The 17,602-nt window shown below is 41.3% G+C and overlaps 1 protein-coding gene across 2 annotated transcripts in view; it reads right to left on the bottom strand.

Annotated features, from left to right (window-relative positions):
* DZANK1 (double zinc ribbon and ankyrin repeat domains 1) overlaps positions 1-17,602 on the bottom strand; it is a 107,417-nt gene that overhangs the window by 15,128 nt on the left and 74,687 nt on the right. For both annotated transcript variants that reach the window (XM_082252297.1, XM_082252298.1), the window contains exons 14-17: positions 14,961-15,064; positions 12,651-12,725; positions 9,120-9,219; positions 979-1,076 (exon numbers count right to left, since the gene is read on the bottom strand). In XM_082252297.1, the coding sequence (XP_082108423.1) occupies positions 979-1,076; positions 9,120-9,219; positions 12,651-12,725; positions 14,961-15,064 (377 nt within the window). The remainder of the gene's footprint in view (positions 1-978; positions 1,077-9,119; positions 9,220-12,650; positions 12,726-14,960; positions 15,065-17,602) is intronic.

The following is a 17,602-nucleotide window of genomic DNA, read 5'->3' as shown; positions in this document are numbered from 1 at the left end:
ATGATAGAATAGCAGGTGGACATACAAAAGAGATCAACCCAGTGCAGAAAAGTAGCAGTAGTCTCAAGAGCTAGCAATCTAGTTTATGCAGATGTGATAAACAGTCTCTACTATGCAGAGCTAGATAGTGTAAGCTTAGTATAAGTTTATAGAGAATTCCACTGCGGGGTACTTAGCACTATTAGCGATACAGCCGAAGGGTGGTTCAGGAGAGGCGGATGATCCAGTAGCGGGATACAGGGATCAGCGCAGCGAGGTTCCGTCAGCGAAGTAAGCTTGCAAGCATGGAAACTTCAAGCAAGGTTAGCATCCAGATAAGGGTGTTTGAACGAACACATGTGAGTGAGAGCCGACGCCTTAAATAGCCATCTAGTCCGGCGCTGAGTGATGACAGCTCCAGTCTTAAAGGTGTATGCGCACCTTTCCAAAAGTAAATGGTAGGGCGCATACACTTGTGGAAAGTGTAATTTAGGGTACCAAAGGTACCGGAACATTACACTTAGGACTTTTCCTGGGCTGAGATCATGATATCAGTCAGTTGCAGAGAGGAGAAAGTATTAAATCAATTTTCCTATTCCTCTAAACAACAATGTAACTCTGTAAGCAAGTCACAAGGTGAAAAGCTGGGGGGCTAATCTGTGTCAGACATTTGTGAACGCTGCAGGGGACACTGGTAAGGACATACATTTACACTAATATACCATCTCTAGGCCTAGTATCTCAGTCCAAGATAGATGCTGTCTCTGCACAATGCCTGAACAATGAAGGTTCTATCCCTCTGGAGAAAGCATTTTCAAGGGAGGATGTGATCAGTAGTTTTAAAAAAAGGTACACAACATACCTGCATGTAACATGAAAAAAAAATATCCGATATGTTCTTTTTCATCCAATACTTATCAGGGCAAAAAACAAATGATACTACCACACCATACATAATGTGTAATGCACTGCAGGTTAGCTGTGATAGTAAATACATACAGGAAGTCGGTCTTCTTTCTGTAGCGGCTTCCTATTTTTCCTCTTGGACCGTTTGTTCTTTGAGTTGTTGCTTCTGGCGCTCAGCCCATCCTCGCTTGCTGCAGGGGTAAATAAGAGGAATGCCAAAACGGTGGAGTAAGTTTAAAAAGGTCAACAAAATACTATTTGTTAATGGGAATGCTCTGGATTCTACATGCATGGTGTTGTCTAATGTGCTGTATTTTTCCATTGAAATGACTGCTCTACATCAAAAAACACGGAACTCCATACATCTGTTCTCTGTACTCTATAGTATTCAAATAATAAACTAGTACAGAAGTGAATCTTTCCATTCTTCTGGGTTACCTAAGGATGCTTGATTTTAATTGATGGATTCATATCCAACTCAGTTTCTTGCATTAAAAAATATATCATGCTCATGCACAAAACCTATTATTAAAGGCTTTAGAGAAATACTGCTATTTCTGTGCCTCTTGTGAACTTTGAGAATCATTTTCTCCACAATGCTCTTGGCTACAGAGGTGAACAAGAGTTTGTTTTAACTTCTTTTAAAGAATTAGTGCACTTTCGGACAATGTGTACTTATCCTTTTTTTCCCTTTGCCATAATCTAACCCATCCCATCTTATAGTGTCTATTTACATCCAGCGCCACAACTCTCAAGAAGACCATAGATTTATCGAAATTTGGCCGGTTCAGCAAGGAGCAGCTGAATTTTGATCAATGTGTGGCCACTGCAGTTGAACAGAAGCTGATCTACCGATGACTTCTGTGCAACTGGCCTGTCAGATAAAAGCTACTCAGTTAGCGCCTGCAGTCGATGGCTACAGTGCTGAATTGTGTAATCTGGAAGCAGGGGAGTCTATCTGCTGTCCGAATAAAATAGTGTGATTTCCCCATCCGCCTCGAATGTGTGGCTGGGGGAATCAGTTCAGTTCTTTTTCATTTAACACCCTGGCCAAACTGAAAAAAAAAATATGACCCATGTATAGCAAGGTTAATTCTCTTGGCCGAGTCTGCACATCACAGCCCTGTACAATTTTCTAGGGCTGTTTACCTTAAAGTGTTACTAAATCCAGGAACCTGCATTCACTATATCTGGTCTCCTTGAAGTGTTACTAAATCTAGGACCCTGCATTCACTATATCTGGTCTCCAACAGTACATAGAACATAGAAATGCAATTTTTTTAGTAAATATAAACTGCTAAATACCTTTTCTCATTAGCAGGATATAGCAGTCTTGTGACTTCTATTAGTGTTCAGCGAAGCACTGGTGAAAGCTTGTAAGACGAGTTTTCACATTGCATTGGCCATCCTATCAGGATCCAGGACCCCTGACCCTCTGTCTGGACAGTGCTGATTGGAACTAGGCTGATCACATGCATCCTCCCAAAAATGAAAAAAACCTCTCTAGCAAAACACACCAAATTGAGCATGTGCAGCCTAACTCTATATACTCTGTGTTATCAGGAAATTATTAGGAGTCAGTGGAAGAAGGAGAGGGTCAGAGAAGCTAGAATCAAACAGCCTTTTTACACAATGCACAGGATTAACCCCTTAGGTTCCACAGTGAGTATAACAAGCATGGTTTTCTGCATATACAGGCTGATTTTACTGTTGTGGGTTTAGTAACACTTTAATCTCTGGCATTGGGAAATAGTCCCATAGAAATCTATGGAACTTTAATGCACAGGTGTAGCTAGGTAGCACAGTGAGAATTGCGGTACTGGATGTAAAACACTGGAGGTCAAGACAGTCTGATTGAGGTTAGTAGATGGGGAGGGTGGGTTAGGTTACATCAAAACAAAAAGCATAAGTCATAAGTGCACATTGTCCTAGAGTGCACTTATCTTTTAAAACTCTTGTTCACCTCTGTAGCTATATGCATTGTAGGGAAATTCATTTTCAAAATTCACAGGCATGTAGAAATCTCAGTTTTTTTCTAGGGAAAGCAGAAACTAGACAGCCTGCCAGCCCTCAAAAGTAAACACACAGTAGGTGTTTCTAAACTGTTAGAATGTTTCTAAACTGTTAGAAACTGATTGAAACAAGACTTTAGAATCTTTGTTGTGACCTTTGGGATCGTTAAGAACTAAATATTTCACAGTACCAGCAGTTTGAAAGGTGAGTGAGGGCTTGTTTCAAAGCTTTTTACTACTTGTTAAAAATATGCAAAATGTTTCATGTCCATAGTCATGGTATAGATGTACTTTACAGTGTACCTAAAGGCAAAACTTTTTTTTTAGTTTTGGATAGAGTGGGGAAGGATTAGAACACGTTTCAGTTTTTATTGCTGTCTGTGCAACTGTTAACCACTTTAGCACTAAGCCTATTTTTGACACTTTTTGTTCACAAGTTAAAACCAGTATTTTTTGCTAGAAAACTACTTAAAACCCCCAAACATTATATATATTTTTTTAGCAAAGACTCTGGAGAATAAAATGTCGGTCATTGCAAAATTTTTTGTCACGCGGTATTTGCGCAGCGGTCTTTAAAACGCCATTTTTTTGGAAAAAATTTGAAAAATCACATTTCACTGCATTTAAAAAATACTAAACAGTAAAGTTAGCCCATTTTTTTTGTATATTGTGAATGATGATGTCACGCCGAGTAAATAGATACCCAACATGTTACGGTTTAAAATTGCGCCCCCCCGTGGGATGGCGACAAACTACGGTCAATAGAGATCTCAATTTGCGACGCTTAAAATTTATTTAACGGTTACCAGTTTAGAGTTAGAGTGTAGCTCTTTTTTTTAATTATTGCCCACGCTCTGGCGATCGCGGCGATACCTCACATGTGTGGTTTGAACAGCGATTTCATTCGCGGCTCGACTTGCGTATACGTTTTTTTTGTGCGCGAGCTAACGGTGACGGGGGCGGCTAAATTTTTTTTTTTCCTATTTATTTTTTCTTTTTTTTTTAACTTTATTACAGGTTTTTAAAAAAAAATAAAAAATCTGATCACTTTTATTGCTGTCACAAGCAATGTAAACATCCCTTGTGACACCAATATGTAGTGACAGGTACACTTTATGGAGGGATTGAGGGTCTAAAAGACCCTAGACCCCTCCACTACACTTCCCTGTATGCAAAACGCCGAAAACGGCATTTTTGCATACAGCCGTTTTTCAAATATGCCGCCTTTTGCAGCACAGTAACCCGGAAGTGACGTCATGGACGCCGCCTCCGGGTTACGTCATCGGAGACCCGATCTATGCCATTTCCGGCATTCATCGGGACTCCATCCAGTCGGCGGACGTGCCGGCTGGGTGCTCGGGGCTCCCGGTGGGACGGGAGCCCCGAGCGAAGCCACGGAAGGAAGCGGGAGGGGGGGGGGGACCCGCATCGGTCGTTACCGACGGAAAGCCGACCATCGGCTTCAAACAACGGTACCGGGATGATGCCTCTAGCTAGAGGCATCATCCCGGTATAACCCCTTAAAGTCAGCCGACGTAGGTCTACGTGGCTAGACGTTAAGTGGTTAAGGAGATTAACCCTCTCTATTTGTCCTGTTTACCATTACCATTGAAAGTGAAATTACAGAAAATCCCAAATTTTGGGTTGTCTCCAGAAAAGTAATAAAGGGGAAATCTTCCGATGGGGACACTAGTTCTGGTGACCTAGGGGTCCCCAAGGATTTCCTCTCACTTCCTGTTTGGCTTTTGGCACAGGAAGTAAAAGCAAATATACACAATGTGACACAGAAGGCGAACAAGAATCTGACAGGGGTTATAACCCTCCCTTGCTCTATCCAAATAAAAAAAAAAAAAAGTTTTGCCTATGTTTCTACTTTTAGGTTGGCTATGTGCATCTCCTGCACTTCACTAAAAGACAGGATTGTCCTTTCTGTATCATTTCTAACAACTTCTGGCTTCCAACAAGTTCAGAAGTCCCCTGAACTTGTACAGTATATAAATTGTTACCTTTCAGAATTCTGAGCACCAGCATGCCCATACCACATCCTGCAATTTAATGCGCCACCTCTAATATCTAGTCGGCATTACATTATGGGATTAAGGGACCACTTTGTTGAAAATTAACAAACTGCATGAAAGTGTCTAAATCATACTGTGAGAGAGGTATTTTAGACATTTTTTTTATCTTGGACATTCTGTATATGAGAGTAAATTCCACCATTACAAGCAGATGCGTTCCAGGATTACCAGATTACAGATAAAGGGGAGTGAGGTAAACAGATACAGAACAGCAATGTCTCAATGAAACACTAAACTACTGAGCTTGCATGCATCTCAATCTCAATTTATTTTCGATTTTGACTGGTGTGTACCTTTAACCACTTGCCGACCGCCGCATGACTATTTACTGCGGCAGTCAGCCCCTACTGGGCAAAACGACGTAGGGCTACGTCGCTCGCCCCCGAGCCTCTAGGGGGCGAGCGTGTGCCGCCGGAGGCGCGCTCCCGCCCCCACTCCTTCACTAACATCCCCGCGCGAGTGACCGGCGGCTCCGATGTCTGCCAGTCACTCGCGATCTCCCGCTGGAGAGGGAGAAAGGCAGGCGGCTGATGTAAACAAAGCTGTCTGTCATTCTCCCTGGTGTAACTGCAGAGACTGTACGATCCTGCTATGTAGGATCGTATGTCTCTGCGGTTACATCACAAGCTACGCCCCCCCACAGTTAGAATCACGCCCCTAGGGATACATTTAACCCCTTGATCACCAATAAAGTTAACCCCTTCCCTGCCAGTGTAATTTTTACAGTAACAGTGCATATGTATAGCACTGATTACTGTAGTAATGTCACTGGTACTCCCAAAAGTGTCAAAAATGTCAGTCAAGGGTCCGATCTGTCCGCCGCAATGTCGCAGTCCCGCAAAAAAAAAAAAAAAATCACAGATCACTGCCATTACTAGTAAAAAAAAAATGACATAAATCTTTCCCGTAGTTAGTAAACGCAATAATTAATTTTTGCGCAAACCAATCAAAATACGCTTATTGCAATTTTTTTCTACCAAACATATATAGCAGAAAACAAATTGGCCTAAAATGTTAAAAAATTTAGATTTTTACATTTTTTTGGGGGAATTTCATATAAAAAATGTGAAAAATATTGTTATTTTTTCAAAATTGTCGCTCTTTTTTTGTTTATAGTGCAAAAAGTAAAAATCACACAGGTGATCAAATGCCACCAAAAGAAAGCTCTGTTTGTGGGGAAAAAAAGGACATCAATTTCATTTGGGTACAGCGTCGCACGACCGCGCAATTGTCCGTTAAATTTATGCAGTGCCGAATCGCAAAATAGGCCCTGGTCTTTGAGCAGGAAAATCCTCCAGGGCTTAAGTGGGTAAAGGCACCATGTGGTTGCTTCTATTAGCACATCAGGTTCGTTTTGTAAGATTTAAAGTCTAACAGGTTAAAAGAGACGTATGGCTTGAGCTTTTCTGGCCATAGTTCTCTTGTGGGTCACAAAAGTACATTTACGTTTGTCCTCCTGTGACCCAGAGTGACAGGGCAGAGCTGGTCTGGGCTCTGGAAGGATCATAAACAATATTGTTGCGATCCACCTGGCTGTATCCACCCCCTCCTGAGCAGGGCGCTTCAGTGAGTGCTAAAGGATCAGAGTGGAGAGTGATGACTGACCTTCACTGCTCCCCGCTCCGAACAGACCAAGAGCTGAGCGATCTGAGGTCATGTGATCGCTTAGTCCTCGGTATTAGATCCTATGTGGGACAGCTGCAGCATCACACAGTTGCTGCAGCATGGAGGTGAGTATGCTGATTTATTTTTTCATAAGCCCATCCTTTAACCCTAATGACTACATTATAATTATTCAGGATTTATACAGCGCCAACAGTTTGTACAGTGCTTTCCGAAATGGAGGGAGGCAGCAAAGTTAAAATGCAATTCAATACAAGAAGCATCACACAAGGATGCTTTGATTTTAGTTTGAACTGAATTCCTACTTTGACTGATCGCAGTAGATGAAATCAGATTGTACCGCTGACCAGTGTTGCCAACCATCAGTATTTGTACTGGCAGCCAGTAAAAAATAACACTTTTCTTCTGCCAGCAAATGCCAGTGACAGGAAAAGGTTGCCAGTAAAAAAGATGGCTGTGATGCTTGGCTTTGAACTGTGCATGTGCAGTTCCAGTCTGGAGCGAGCCGAGACCATCTGAGTGCCTGCTACAGTGTGTTCGGTCTGTGTTTGCGGGGGTGGGACTGGCAGAGGCGGTGCTTCAGTGTGTTGTGTGATGTCACGGTGCAAGGGAGCTGAGCGGAGCAGCCGGAGCCTCCTGTGCCTGTTTGCGGGACGGGAGCGGGACTATCAGTGCAGTGTGGACTGAAGGGACCACAGGGCATGGAGAGAGACTGTCATTGGGACTCAGGAAGTGATGTGTCATGCCGGTAAGGTGTCATCATCATCTGTGCTGCTGCATACTGCTGTTAGTGCCACTGTGAGTCATTTTTATATGGGTGTGCCGCCCATTCTAATTTCTTGCTCTCTCAAGTCCTGTCCCTGAGCTACTTACTATATCGAAAATAAAATATATTTTTTGTCTTAAACCTACCTTAAGCCCTTCGCTACTTCAGCGCGATCTCAAAGCCACACATTAGTGCGATTTGCACTGCTGATTTCACTTTGGCTTGCAACTTCATGCAACAGAAGTCTATGCAAGTCGCAATAAAATCGGCAAAAAGTAGTGCAGGAACCATTTTCAAAGTCACTGCAACATGAGCCGCGGCAATTTGCATGGTTCCATTTGCTGACAATGGGGGTGCAACGTGTCATGCGATTTTGATCTGTCAAATCGTACCAGTGTGAACGAGGGCTAAATCACATTGCCAATCGCATATTGTACTTGTTTGTAGCCTAAATACTGAAATTTGTACTTGAAACTGTAATTTTGTAACTTTTTGAAACGCCAGTAAAAACTTGGCTGTGCCAGTAAATTTTGGGTGTTGTGTCAGTAAATTACATTCTGGTAGGATGGCAACACTACCACTGACTACCATTTTTTGGTTGTTATACCTCATCGACCTTTTAATATTTAAAATGACGTATCTGATCACTTTTTATACATTGGATAAAAATCCAATCTGCAATATTGGGTGCTAATGTATAATGCGTGCTCAGTTTACAAGTCAGCCAACTCAAATCGTTTAGTTGATGGTAGATGCTGAAAAGCTAAGCCATCTAATAGAACCAAACCAAAACATTTTTCTTAAACTGGCCATACACTATTATAATTTAGTACAAATGTTTTCGATCTTCTAATGGTTAGTGGAGTCAAATTGACAGTTATTTTTTTACCATAGTGATGAGAAAATTGGAAGTAGCAGGATAGTAAATTTTTCTCCAATGAAAAAAACTTTGTATGTGGCTTTTGTTCAGGAAAAATCATAAATATTGTCACGAAACCTGTTAAATATGTCTGGGATTACATTAAAATAGCAGACAGGAATGACATTTTAGGGGCTTTCAAACTAAATTAGTTGACTGAATGATAGCAAGAAAGAATGATTATACAAAATTCAAGTACATGGCATCTTTAGTTTTAGAAAGGAATTAGCACATTTTTTTTTTTTGGGGGGGGGGGGGGGGGGTTGTGTTCCCATTAGGGACATTTTTGCACTCTATTTGTCTTGGTGACCAATATCATTAAGAGTGAAAGTGAAAAAAATCCTGAATTTTGAGTTGTTATCAGAATAGGAACAATCTTCCAACTGGGACACTAGATCTGGCAACCCTGGTGAAAACTAGGGATTTCTTTCACATGGGAGAGATTCCCTCTAACTTCCTGATGTAGGTAAGGGACAGAAAATGAAGGAAAATCTTTCCTATGGCGACACAGATGGCAAAAAAAATAAAGATAACAGGGGTTAAAACCCTCCCTTTACTGTATCCAAAATATAAAAATTGGTTTCGGCCTCATTCTACTTTAAAGCTGAAAATATTATTTTAATAATTTTAAGTCATTGATCCAAAACAAATAATGCAGACCAGGTGTTCTGATTTCACTTTACCATCACTCCTAGTCATATATTGATCCTCCGTTCCTATGAACACAACCCATTCATTTACATGGATCCGTTAATATGGAGGGAAGATGAACAAGGCCTTATGCTTTCAATGCATAGACATACAAGCTTGAATATATGTACAGATGTGAAACTTACCCACACTGGACTGTGTCTCATCCATATCATCTCTGCCTTCTGTCACATTGCTCAGGAAGTGATTGCTGGACAGATTTATTGGCTTTCCAGTTACAGCATTCTAGAAAATGAATGTAGCTAATGTTTAAGGCTTACATAATGTATACCAATACAGTAAAGATAAACCAATACAAACCAATACAGTAAAAATAATTACATAGGTATATTTCTTATCATTAGTATTGGCAACACTGCATAATCCATACAAAAAGTGTATAATAATATCATGCTTATATTTATACTCCATTTTATTTAAAGTGGAGCTCCACCCAAAAGGGGAAGCTCCACTTGTCTGCCCCCCCCCCTTCCCCCTTTGATGCCACATCTTGCACCTTCTGGGGGGGAGTGGGGAGTGGGTACCTGGTTTTGACAGGTACCTGCTTCCACTTTCTGCTGAGTTCACCGCGGCAAACTCAGCCGGAATTTTGGCCCTTGCCACAGCTGGCCCATTGAGAAAGCGCAGCGTGATTCGCTTTTCTGCTGGATTCCCCTACCCAAGATGGCACCCGAGAGCCGATTCAAGAATTGGCTTGGGTAAGAAGACCGTGGGATCCCTAGACAGGTACCTGCTCCCACTTTCTGCTAAGTTCACCGCGGCAAACTCAGCCGGAATTTCGGCCCTCGCCACAGCCAGCCCATTGAGAAAACGCAGCGTGATTCGCGCATGAGCGATAGGAATCTGGCTGTGAAGCTTCAAGGCTTTCCTGCCGGTTTCCCCTACCCAAGATGGCACCCGAGAGCCGATTCAAGAATCGGCTTGGGTGAAACACCGTGGGATCCCTAGACAGGTAAGTGTACTAATAGTAAAAGTCAGCAGCTACAGTATTTGTAGCTGCTGTCTTTTCATTTTTTAGTGGGGGGACTGGAGCTCTGCTTCAATATTGCATGTTTTTATATGTGATCCTATTTATTTTTTGTTTCCTTACAAAAGAAAACAGCCACATGCATGTAGTGGGATTCTTCATATGTAAAGAGTGTACATGAGCGTTTATTGTATAAGACAGCACCAAGTTCACCGTTAATAAGCAAAGTGTAGTAATCTCTAACATAATCAGAAATCATCCCTTGCTATGACTCAAATTACCTGAAATCTGGCTGAATGATGTGGGTTGCTGTGTTTTGCACCCTAAAGCTACCTTTGACACTGCTCAGTTGATCCACTGACAAAATTCAAGTTCTGCTCGAGCAGAGTTTAAACTCCACCCCTTCTATCACTAAGCCTCGCCCACTACTTTTTGGGTAAAATATTATAGCCTCTGCTGATCACTGAAGTCCTGGCATTAAAAAATGAATTGACAAAAAAGGCAAGGCTTAATGTGTAATTCCACTTTTGCAGCCCAATTGGGATAAAAGAATATACGGTATCTCACAAAAGTGAGTACACCCCTCGCATTTATGTAAATATTTTATTATATATTTTAATGTGACAACACTGAAGAAATGACACTTTGCTACAATGTAAAGTAGTGAGTGTACAGCTTGAATAACTGTAAATTTGCTGTCCCCTCAAAATATTTCAACACAGCCATTAATGTCTCAGCTGCTGGCAACAAAAATTAGTACACCCCTAAGTCAAAATGTCCAAATTGGGCCAAAAGTGTCAATATTTTGTGTGGCCACCATTATTTTCCAGCACTGCCTTAACCCTCTTGGGTTATGGAGTTCACCAGAGCTTCACTCCTTCACTGGAGTCCTCTTCCACTACGCCATGACAACATCACGGAGCTGGTGAATGTTAGAGACCTTGTGTTCCTCCACCTTCCGTTTGAGGATGCCCCACAAATGCTCAATAGGGTTTAGGTCTGGAGACATGCTTGGCCAGTCCATCACCTTTACCCTCAGCTTATTTTTATTAAGGCAGTGGTCATCTTGGAGGTGTGTTTGGGGTCGTTATCATGTTGGAATACTGCCCTGCAGCTTAGTCTCTGAAGGGAGGGGATCATGCTTTGCTTCACAGTACATGTTGGCATTCATTGTTCCCTCAATGAACTGTAGCTCCCCAGTGCTGGCAGCACTCATGCAGCCCCAGACCATGACACTCCAACCACCATGCTTGACTGTAGGCAAGACACACTTGCTTTGTACTCCTCACCTGGTTGCCGCCACACACGTTTGACATATCTGAACCAAATAAGTTTATCTTGGTCTCATCAGACCACAGGACATGGTTCCAGTAATCCATGTTCTTAGTCTGCTTGTCTTCAGCAAACTGTTTGGGGGCTTTCTTGTGCATCATCTGTAGAAGGGGCTTCCTTCTGGGATGACAGTCATGCAGACCAATTTGATGCAGTGTGTGGCGTATGGTTTGAGCACTGACAGGCTGACCCCCCACCCATTCAACCTCTGCAGCAATGCTGGCAGCACTCATATGTCTATTTCCCAAAGACAACCTCTGGATATGACGCTGAGCATGTGCACTCAACTTCTTTGGTCGACCATGGCGAGGCCTGTTCTGAGCGGAAGCTGTCCCGGTAAACCGCTGTATGGTCTTGGCCACCATGCTGGAGCTCAGTTTCAGGGTCTTGGTAATCTTCTTATAGCCTAGACCATCTTTATGTAGAGCAACAATTCCTATTTTCAGATTCTCAGAGAGTTTTTTGCCATGAGGTGCCATGTTGAACTTCCAGTGACCAGTATGAGAGAGAGGGATAACACCAAATTTACCACACCTGCTAACCACCTGAGATCTTGTAACACTAATGAGTCACATGACATGGGTGGGAAAATGGCTAAATGGGCCCAATTTGGACATTTGCACTTAGGGGTGTACTTGTTGCCAGCGGTTTAGACATTAATGGCTGTGTGTTGAGTTATTTTGAGGGGACAGCAAATATACACTGTTATACAAGCTGTACACTCACTACTTTACATTGTAGCAAAGTGTCATTTCTTCAGTGTTGTCACATAAAAATATATAGTAAAATATTTCCAAAAATGTAAGGGGTGTACTCACTTTTGTGAGATACTGTATATTTTACTTCATACATGTTCACATTCACATAGGGTTCCATACAAAATATTTAAAATAGCTGCTTACCTTTTTGTTTATTCTTTTCTGAAAACTACAAAGCTGAGTTTTTACTCTGCTACACAGTATAAATTTAATGAGGGGGGTGAGGAATTCATTTTTACCATAATTAACCTTGTCTATAAACTATTTTTTAAGTCATCCTTACTGATATACCCTCATATATCAGTAGTCCCCATCAGAATATTCACATAGGTCAGCTGCCCCATCAGGGGACTCACATAGATCAGCTGCCCCGTCAGAGTCCACCTATATATCAGTAGAGCCCAGTGCACTTGGCCGATATATCCCTGGCGCCAGGCAGGAAGGGACGGGAGCAGGGAGGAGAAGTGTGCTCTAGGGGGCGGGACACACATGTGACATCAGACTGACAGGCTGATGGTTCGGGCTGGGCTGTCAATTGGTCCAGATCCAGGCTGCAGTCCGCCATTTAATAAAGGCAGTACTATATAAATGATACTGACCTTATCTGTCACTAGGACATAGTTTAACCTCAGACTGACTTCATATCCATCTTCATGCATTGTGGCTGATATAATCTGAAACAGAAAATAAGGCAGAATATATGTAACAAGGGTGGCACTTGGTGATTGGCCTTGTGCTTCCATGTGTAAGCAGAGGGACTGTCAGCTCTGTTTAAGCTCTGAGTGGTGAGATTTAAGCAGGGGTTCCATTTTTGGCTCCTGCTGGCTGAACAGAATTGGTGGGAAACAAAGGAAAGGTAGAAATAGGCTGCTGGGGAGAATGACAACAAAACAATCCTGTGGCTTTCCCCGGCATGGGAAAAGTATAAGCTTAAGCTGGCCATAGATGTATCAAAATTTGACCAGTGCAGCAGGGACCACCTGATCTTTGATCCATGTGCGGCTGCTCCCTCCTGTCAATCTCATGGTCGAATTTGTCAGTAGGGCTAGAAAAATGTTCCTGATCCCCACTATCAGAATATAGTGGAGTTGTACGCTTTCTTCTGTCATCTCCTTATGTCTTGCACTGCTTGATGGTGTTTGCAACAAATCAGATTTTCTTGTAAACGTAAAGCGCCATGCACAGCCGTTCCATAGTACAGAATTCTCACCTCCGCTGGCCACTCATCCTCTCCTTCCTCTCTGGTTTGTTGCAAACACCATCAAGCAGTGCAAGACATAAGGAGATGACAGAAGAAAGCGTACAACTCCAGTGCGGTTCCTTCTTTCCCCTTTATGTGTGCTACTTGAGCAAATTATCGAGAGGTAAGGGGACATACGAGACCATCAGAGATTGATGTCCAGTAACAGCAGCAGCCGTCGCTTCTAAGTGGGATCCATTACACATAAGCCTGTTTGCCTGTCCTATGAGAATAGGTGGGCCATTGCTTTTGGTGAGTTGCCATCCCCCTTTACAACACAACGGTGGAGGTGTAGTGCTGTGGTGACCCTGACACTTTGTGGTGATTCCCTACTTGGTGTATTGGACTATTGCTGGATAATTTTAACCCCTTGATACTTGGAATGGATGTCTCTACAAGATGTTAATGTATGGACGTTTAAGGACTTGATTTAGGCTTGACCTGACTCTTGATTTGATTCATGTAATTCCCCCCCCCCCCCCATTTTTTACCAGCGCTACTTATACCACTCTCTAGTTTTAGTAAATCAACTCCTGTGTCTCAACAAGGAAGATTCCTCTATAAACCTTGATTGTGTGGTTGGAGGGCATCTGTTTTTTTTGGGGTTTAGCCCACTGTGGCCAGCCTCACTTTAAAGAAACCTGCTAAATACTTTTCCATCTAAACTGGCCAACCCACATATCTCCAATACAATTTCAGAAAAAATAACCCCCTTTTGTGAAGAAAACAAGTGTTAATGGGATTTCAAAATCCAAGCGGTAAAATATAAATTTTATTCAGATCAAATAAAACAACAAATACCTCCTCCTACAATCAAAAATTATAAAATCATCACTAAATATCAAAAAGCTAAAAGAAACACCATCACCTACTAAGTACATAAAAGGAACAACTGTATCATGAAAAAGTATAAATAAATTATAGTCAAAGAGAAGAACTAAACTATATTATGTGAAGGAAACCAGAAAGCGTAACAGTGTTGAAACAAGTCAGGAAATAAAACTAGAGTAAGCGCCTAATGCATAGCACAGATCTGAGATCTACAGGCATCATCACGGTAACAATTTTTAGAGCCGGGGGTTGGCTATCTTCTAAAAGCAATGCTAGCAGCTAACTAGCAGCAGGAGGGAACATCCCCCTTCCGCAGCTTTCCTGGGTTCTCCGTGCCTCCGGGAGACCTGAGCGACCAACTGGTGCATTTGCCTATGGATAGTAAAATTTACGTCACTTGTCGTGCGAAATTTTAAAGCACAACACGTTTGGTATATATTTACTTGGCGTAACATCTTTTATATTTTACAAAAAAATGGGTTATGGATTAAGGTTTTTTTTTTTTGCATTAAAATTTTAAAAAAGTTATTTTTTTTCAAACAAATTGTATGTGAAAAATTTCTACGCAAATACCATGTGACATATAAAATTTGCAACACCCACCAATTCATTCTCCAGGGCCTCTGCTTTAAAAATGATATAATGTTTGGGGGCTCTAAGTACTTTTATAACAGAAAATAATGATTGTTATATGTAAACAAAAAGTGCCAGAAAAGGCCTGGAAGTGGTGTAATATAATGTAATTATTTTAAACAATATTTTCCTTTGTTGTCATTTTTGTCCCATGGTATGCAATTTTCTAACCAGGGGCATCATTCCAGCTACCCATCATACTTACTCTTCCCATCCGAGGTTTACCAATCAGTGCCTTGAATTCAGAGTCATTCTGTGTGTAGCAGCGCAAATGAGCACAAATATGATCCAACTGCTGCCTCCAATAGCCTACAAAAATAAATTCAGATTTGTTAACAATCAGAAATCTAACACACCTATCAGACAACTGTCCACAGTCTACATGTAACAATTCTACTTTATACATATTGCTAAAGAAGAGGCCAATTGCATTAAACAGTAAAGCTTCAAAGCCATTTTCACTAGTTTTGGCAATAACCGTGTAATTACTTAGGACAAAAGAGATACTGTACATATATGTTGTTTTTTTTTTAAAAAAATCAATTATTTCTTTTGTAATATTGTCATCTAAAAAGTATGTCTTATATCTGTATGTTTTATATATTAAATGGCATTTTCAGTTTATGGTGCCCGGTTACAGTTAAGTCCCACTTTAATACAACAGTTTTATAATTAGCACTGGTAGCTATATACGGGTGTGTGTGTGTGTATATATATATATATATATATATATATATATATATATATATATATATATATATACACACATATTTTCACACACACATACATAAACACACGTATATTATTAGAAGTGCTTGATTTTGCTGATAAATCACTTTGAATCACCCCACCCCCCAGCATTTCAAGCCACGGCCATCTTGAGTAAGTGCCGGAGATTCATATAGCATTTACTTCCTGGAATCCATCTGCCATTAGCTCAGGCATGCATGCAGGAGGGAGTGCTTAGCTGAGAAAGCCCCTCCCCTCCTGATTCAAATAAAAAAAAAATACCAATAATAACTCCTGGGATGCAAGATATCATCTTGGCCTAGGCTAAAAAACAGAAAGCAACTTAACCACTTCCGGACCACCCGCCGCCTTTTTACTGCGGCAGGGTGGCACGGACAGGCAAAGCGGCGTAAGTCTACGTCGCTCTCCTGAAGGCCGATAGGGGGTGCGCGCACGCCCCCGATCGTCAGCGGGGAAGCCGATGCGGTTGTGAGGTGGCTCCGATTGCCGCCTGACAGCCCCCATCTCTCCCCGCTGAGAGAGAAGAACGGTCGGCTGTTGTAAACATAGCCGACCATCCTTCTCCCTGCAATGATCACAAAGCTCATGTGATCCTGCTATATTGGAGATTGCATGTCTCTATGATCATTTCACAAGTCCAACCCCCCCCCCCCCCCACAGTTAGAATCACTCCCCTAGGGTCACATTTAACCCCTTGATCACCTATACTGTTAACCCCTTCCCTGCCAGTGTCATTATTACAGTAACAGTGCATATTTTTAGCACTGATTACTGTAGTAATGTCACTGGTACCCCCAAAAGTGTCAAAAATGTCAGTTAGGGGTCTGATCTGTCCACCGCAATGTCGCAGTCTTGCAAAAAATCGCAGTTCCCCGCCATTACTAGTAAAAAAAAATAAAAATAAATAAAAATAAAATAAATCTTTTCCGTAGTTAGTAGACGCGATAACTTTTGCGCAAACCAATCAAAATACGCTTATTGCAATTTCTTTTACCAGAAATATGTAGCAGAAAACAAATTGGCCTAAAATGTTAAAAAATTTTGATTTTTACATTTTTTTTTTTAGAATGTCATATAGCAGAATGTGAAAAATATTGTTTTTTTTTTTCAAAATTGTCGATTTTTTATGTTTATAGCGCAAAAAATAAAAATCGCAGAGGTGATTAAATACCACCAAAAGAAAGCTCTATTTGTGGGGAAAAAAAAAGGACTTCAATTTTGTTTGGGTACAGCGTCGCACGACCGCGCAATTGTCCGTTAAAGTAACGCAGTGCCGAATCGCAAAATAGGGCCTGGTCATTAAGGGGGCAAATCTTCCGGTCCAGAACTGGTTAAGAAATTGAAAAAATAAAGTACTGTGTATATACAATAATATATCTTCCTATCTATTTACTAATGCTAGCAGTTTAGTTCTACTAAACTAAGTAAGTAAATCAAAACTAAAAATAAGAGAAGGAAAAGGAAGAAGTTATTTAGGTATAGTTAGGTATGGTTAAAGCAGAACTCCAAGCAAACAGCTAAATACATATTTGATATATGCATACACGTATTTATTTTACCTAAAAAAAAATTGTCATTTTTCTATCCAGTCCTGAGATTTGCACAGCAATGTTAGACAACACAACTAAGTTTGTTACATGGCTTTTCTCTACTGTACCTTGTGATGCAACTTGCCCTCGCCCTCTAAAAGAACCGTGAGAAAGCAGCAGCAAAATCTGAGATCATCAGCCTGCTTTTTTCTATCTGTTAGAACCTGTCAGCATGAATGTTGCTGTACAGGGGACCATAAGGGGCTGATACTAAGACAGATTTAGGTACTTACAATAATTGCATTTAAATATATACTTATTACTTTTTTGTAAGCAAATCATACTAGCAATAAACTTTTTTTTTTTTTTACGGTATATCATTCTCATAGTATAGTAATGATCAGGGGTTAAAGAATAATTCCAGGCATGGCACTTTACATACTGTTAGTTACACTCGCCAGGTTGGACCAATGTTGGACCATACTTGGCCGATGCCCCTGGAAACTGAAAATCACTGTAGTAGGCACCGTTACCTCAGTGATCTCCATTTTCTTCTGGATCTGAGCGG

This window comes from Pelophylax lessonae, assembly GCF_965119305.1.
Source record: "Pelophylax lessonae genome assembly, chromosome: 3".
NCBI lineage: Eukaryota > Metazoa > Chordata > Amphibia > Anura > Ranidae > Pelophylax > Pelophylax lessonae.
The sequence above is the reverse complement of the archived record's forward strand: the minus strand, read 5'-3'. Positions and strand labels throughout refer to the sequence as shown.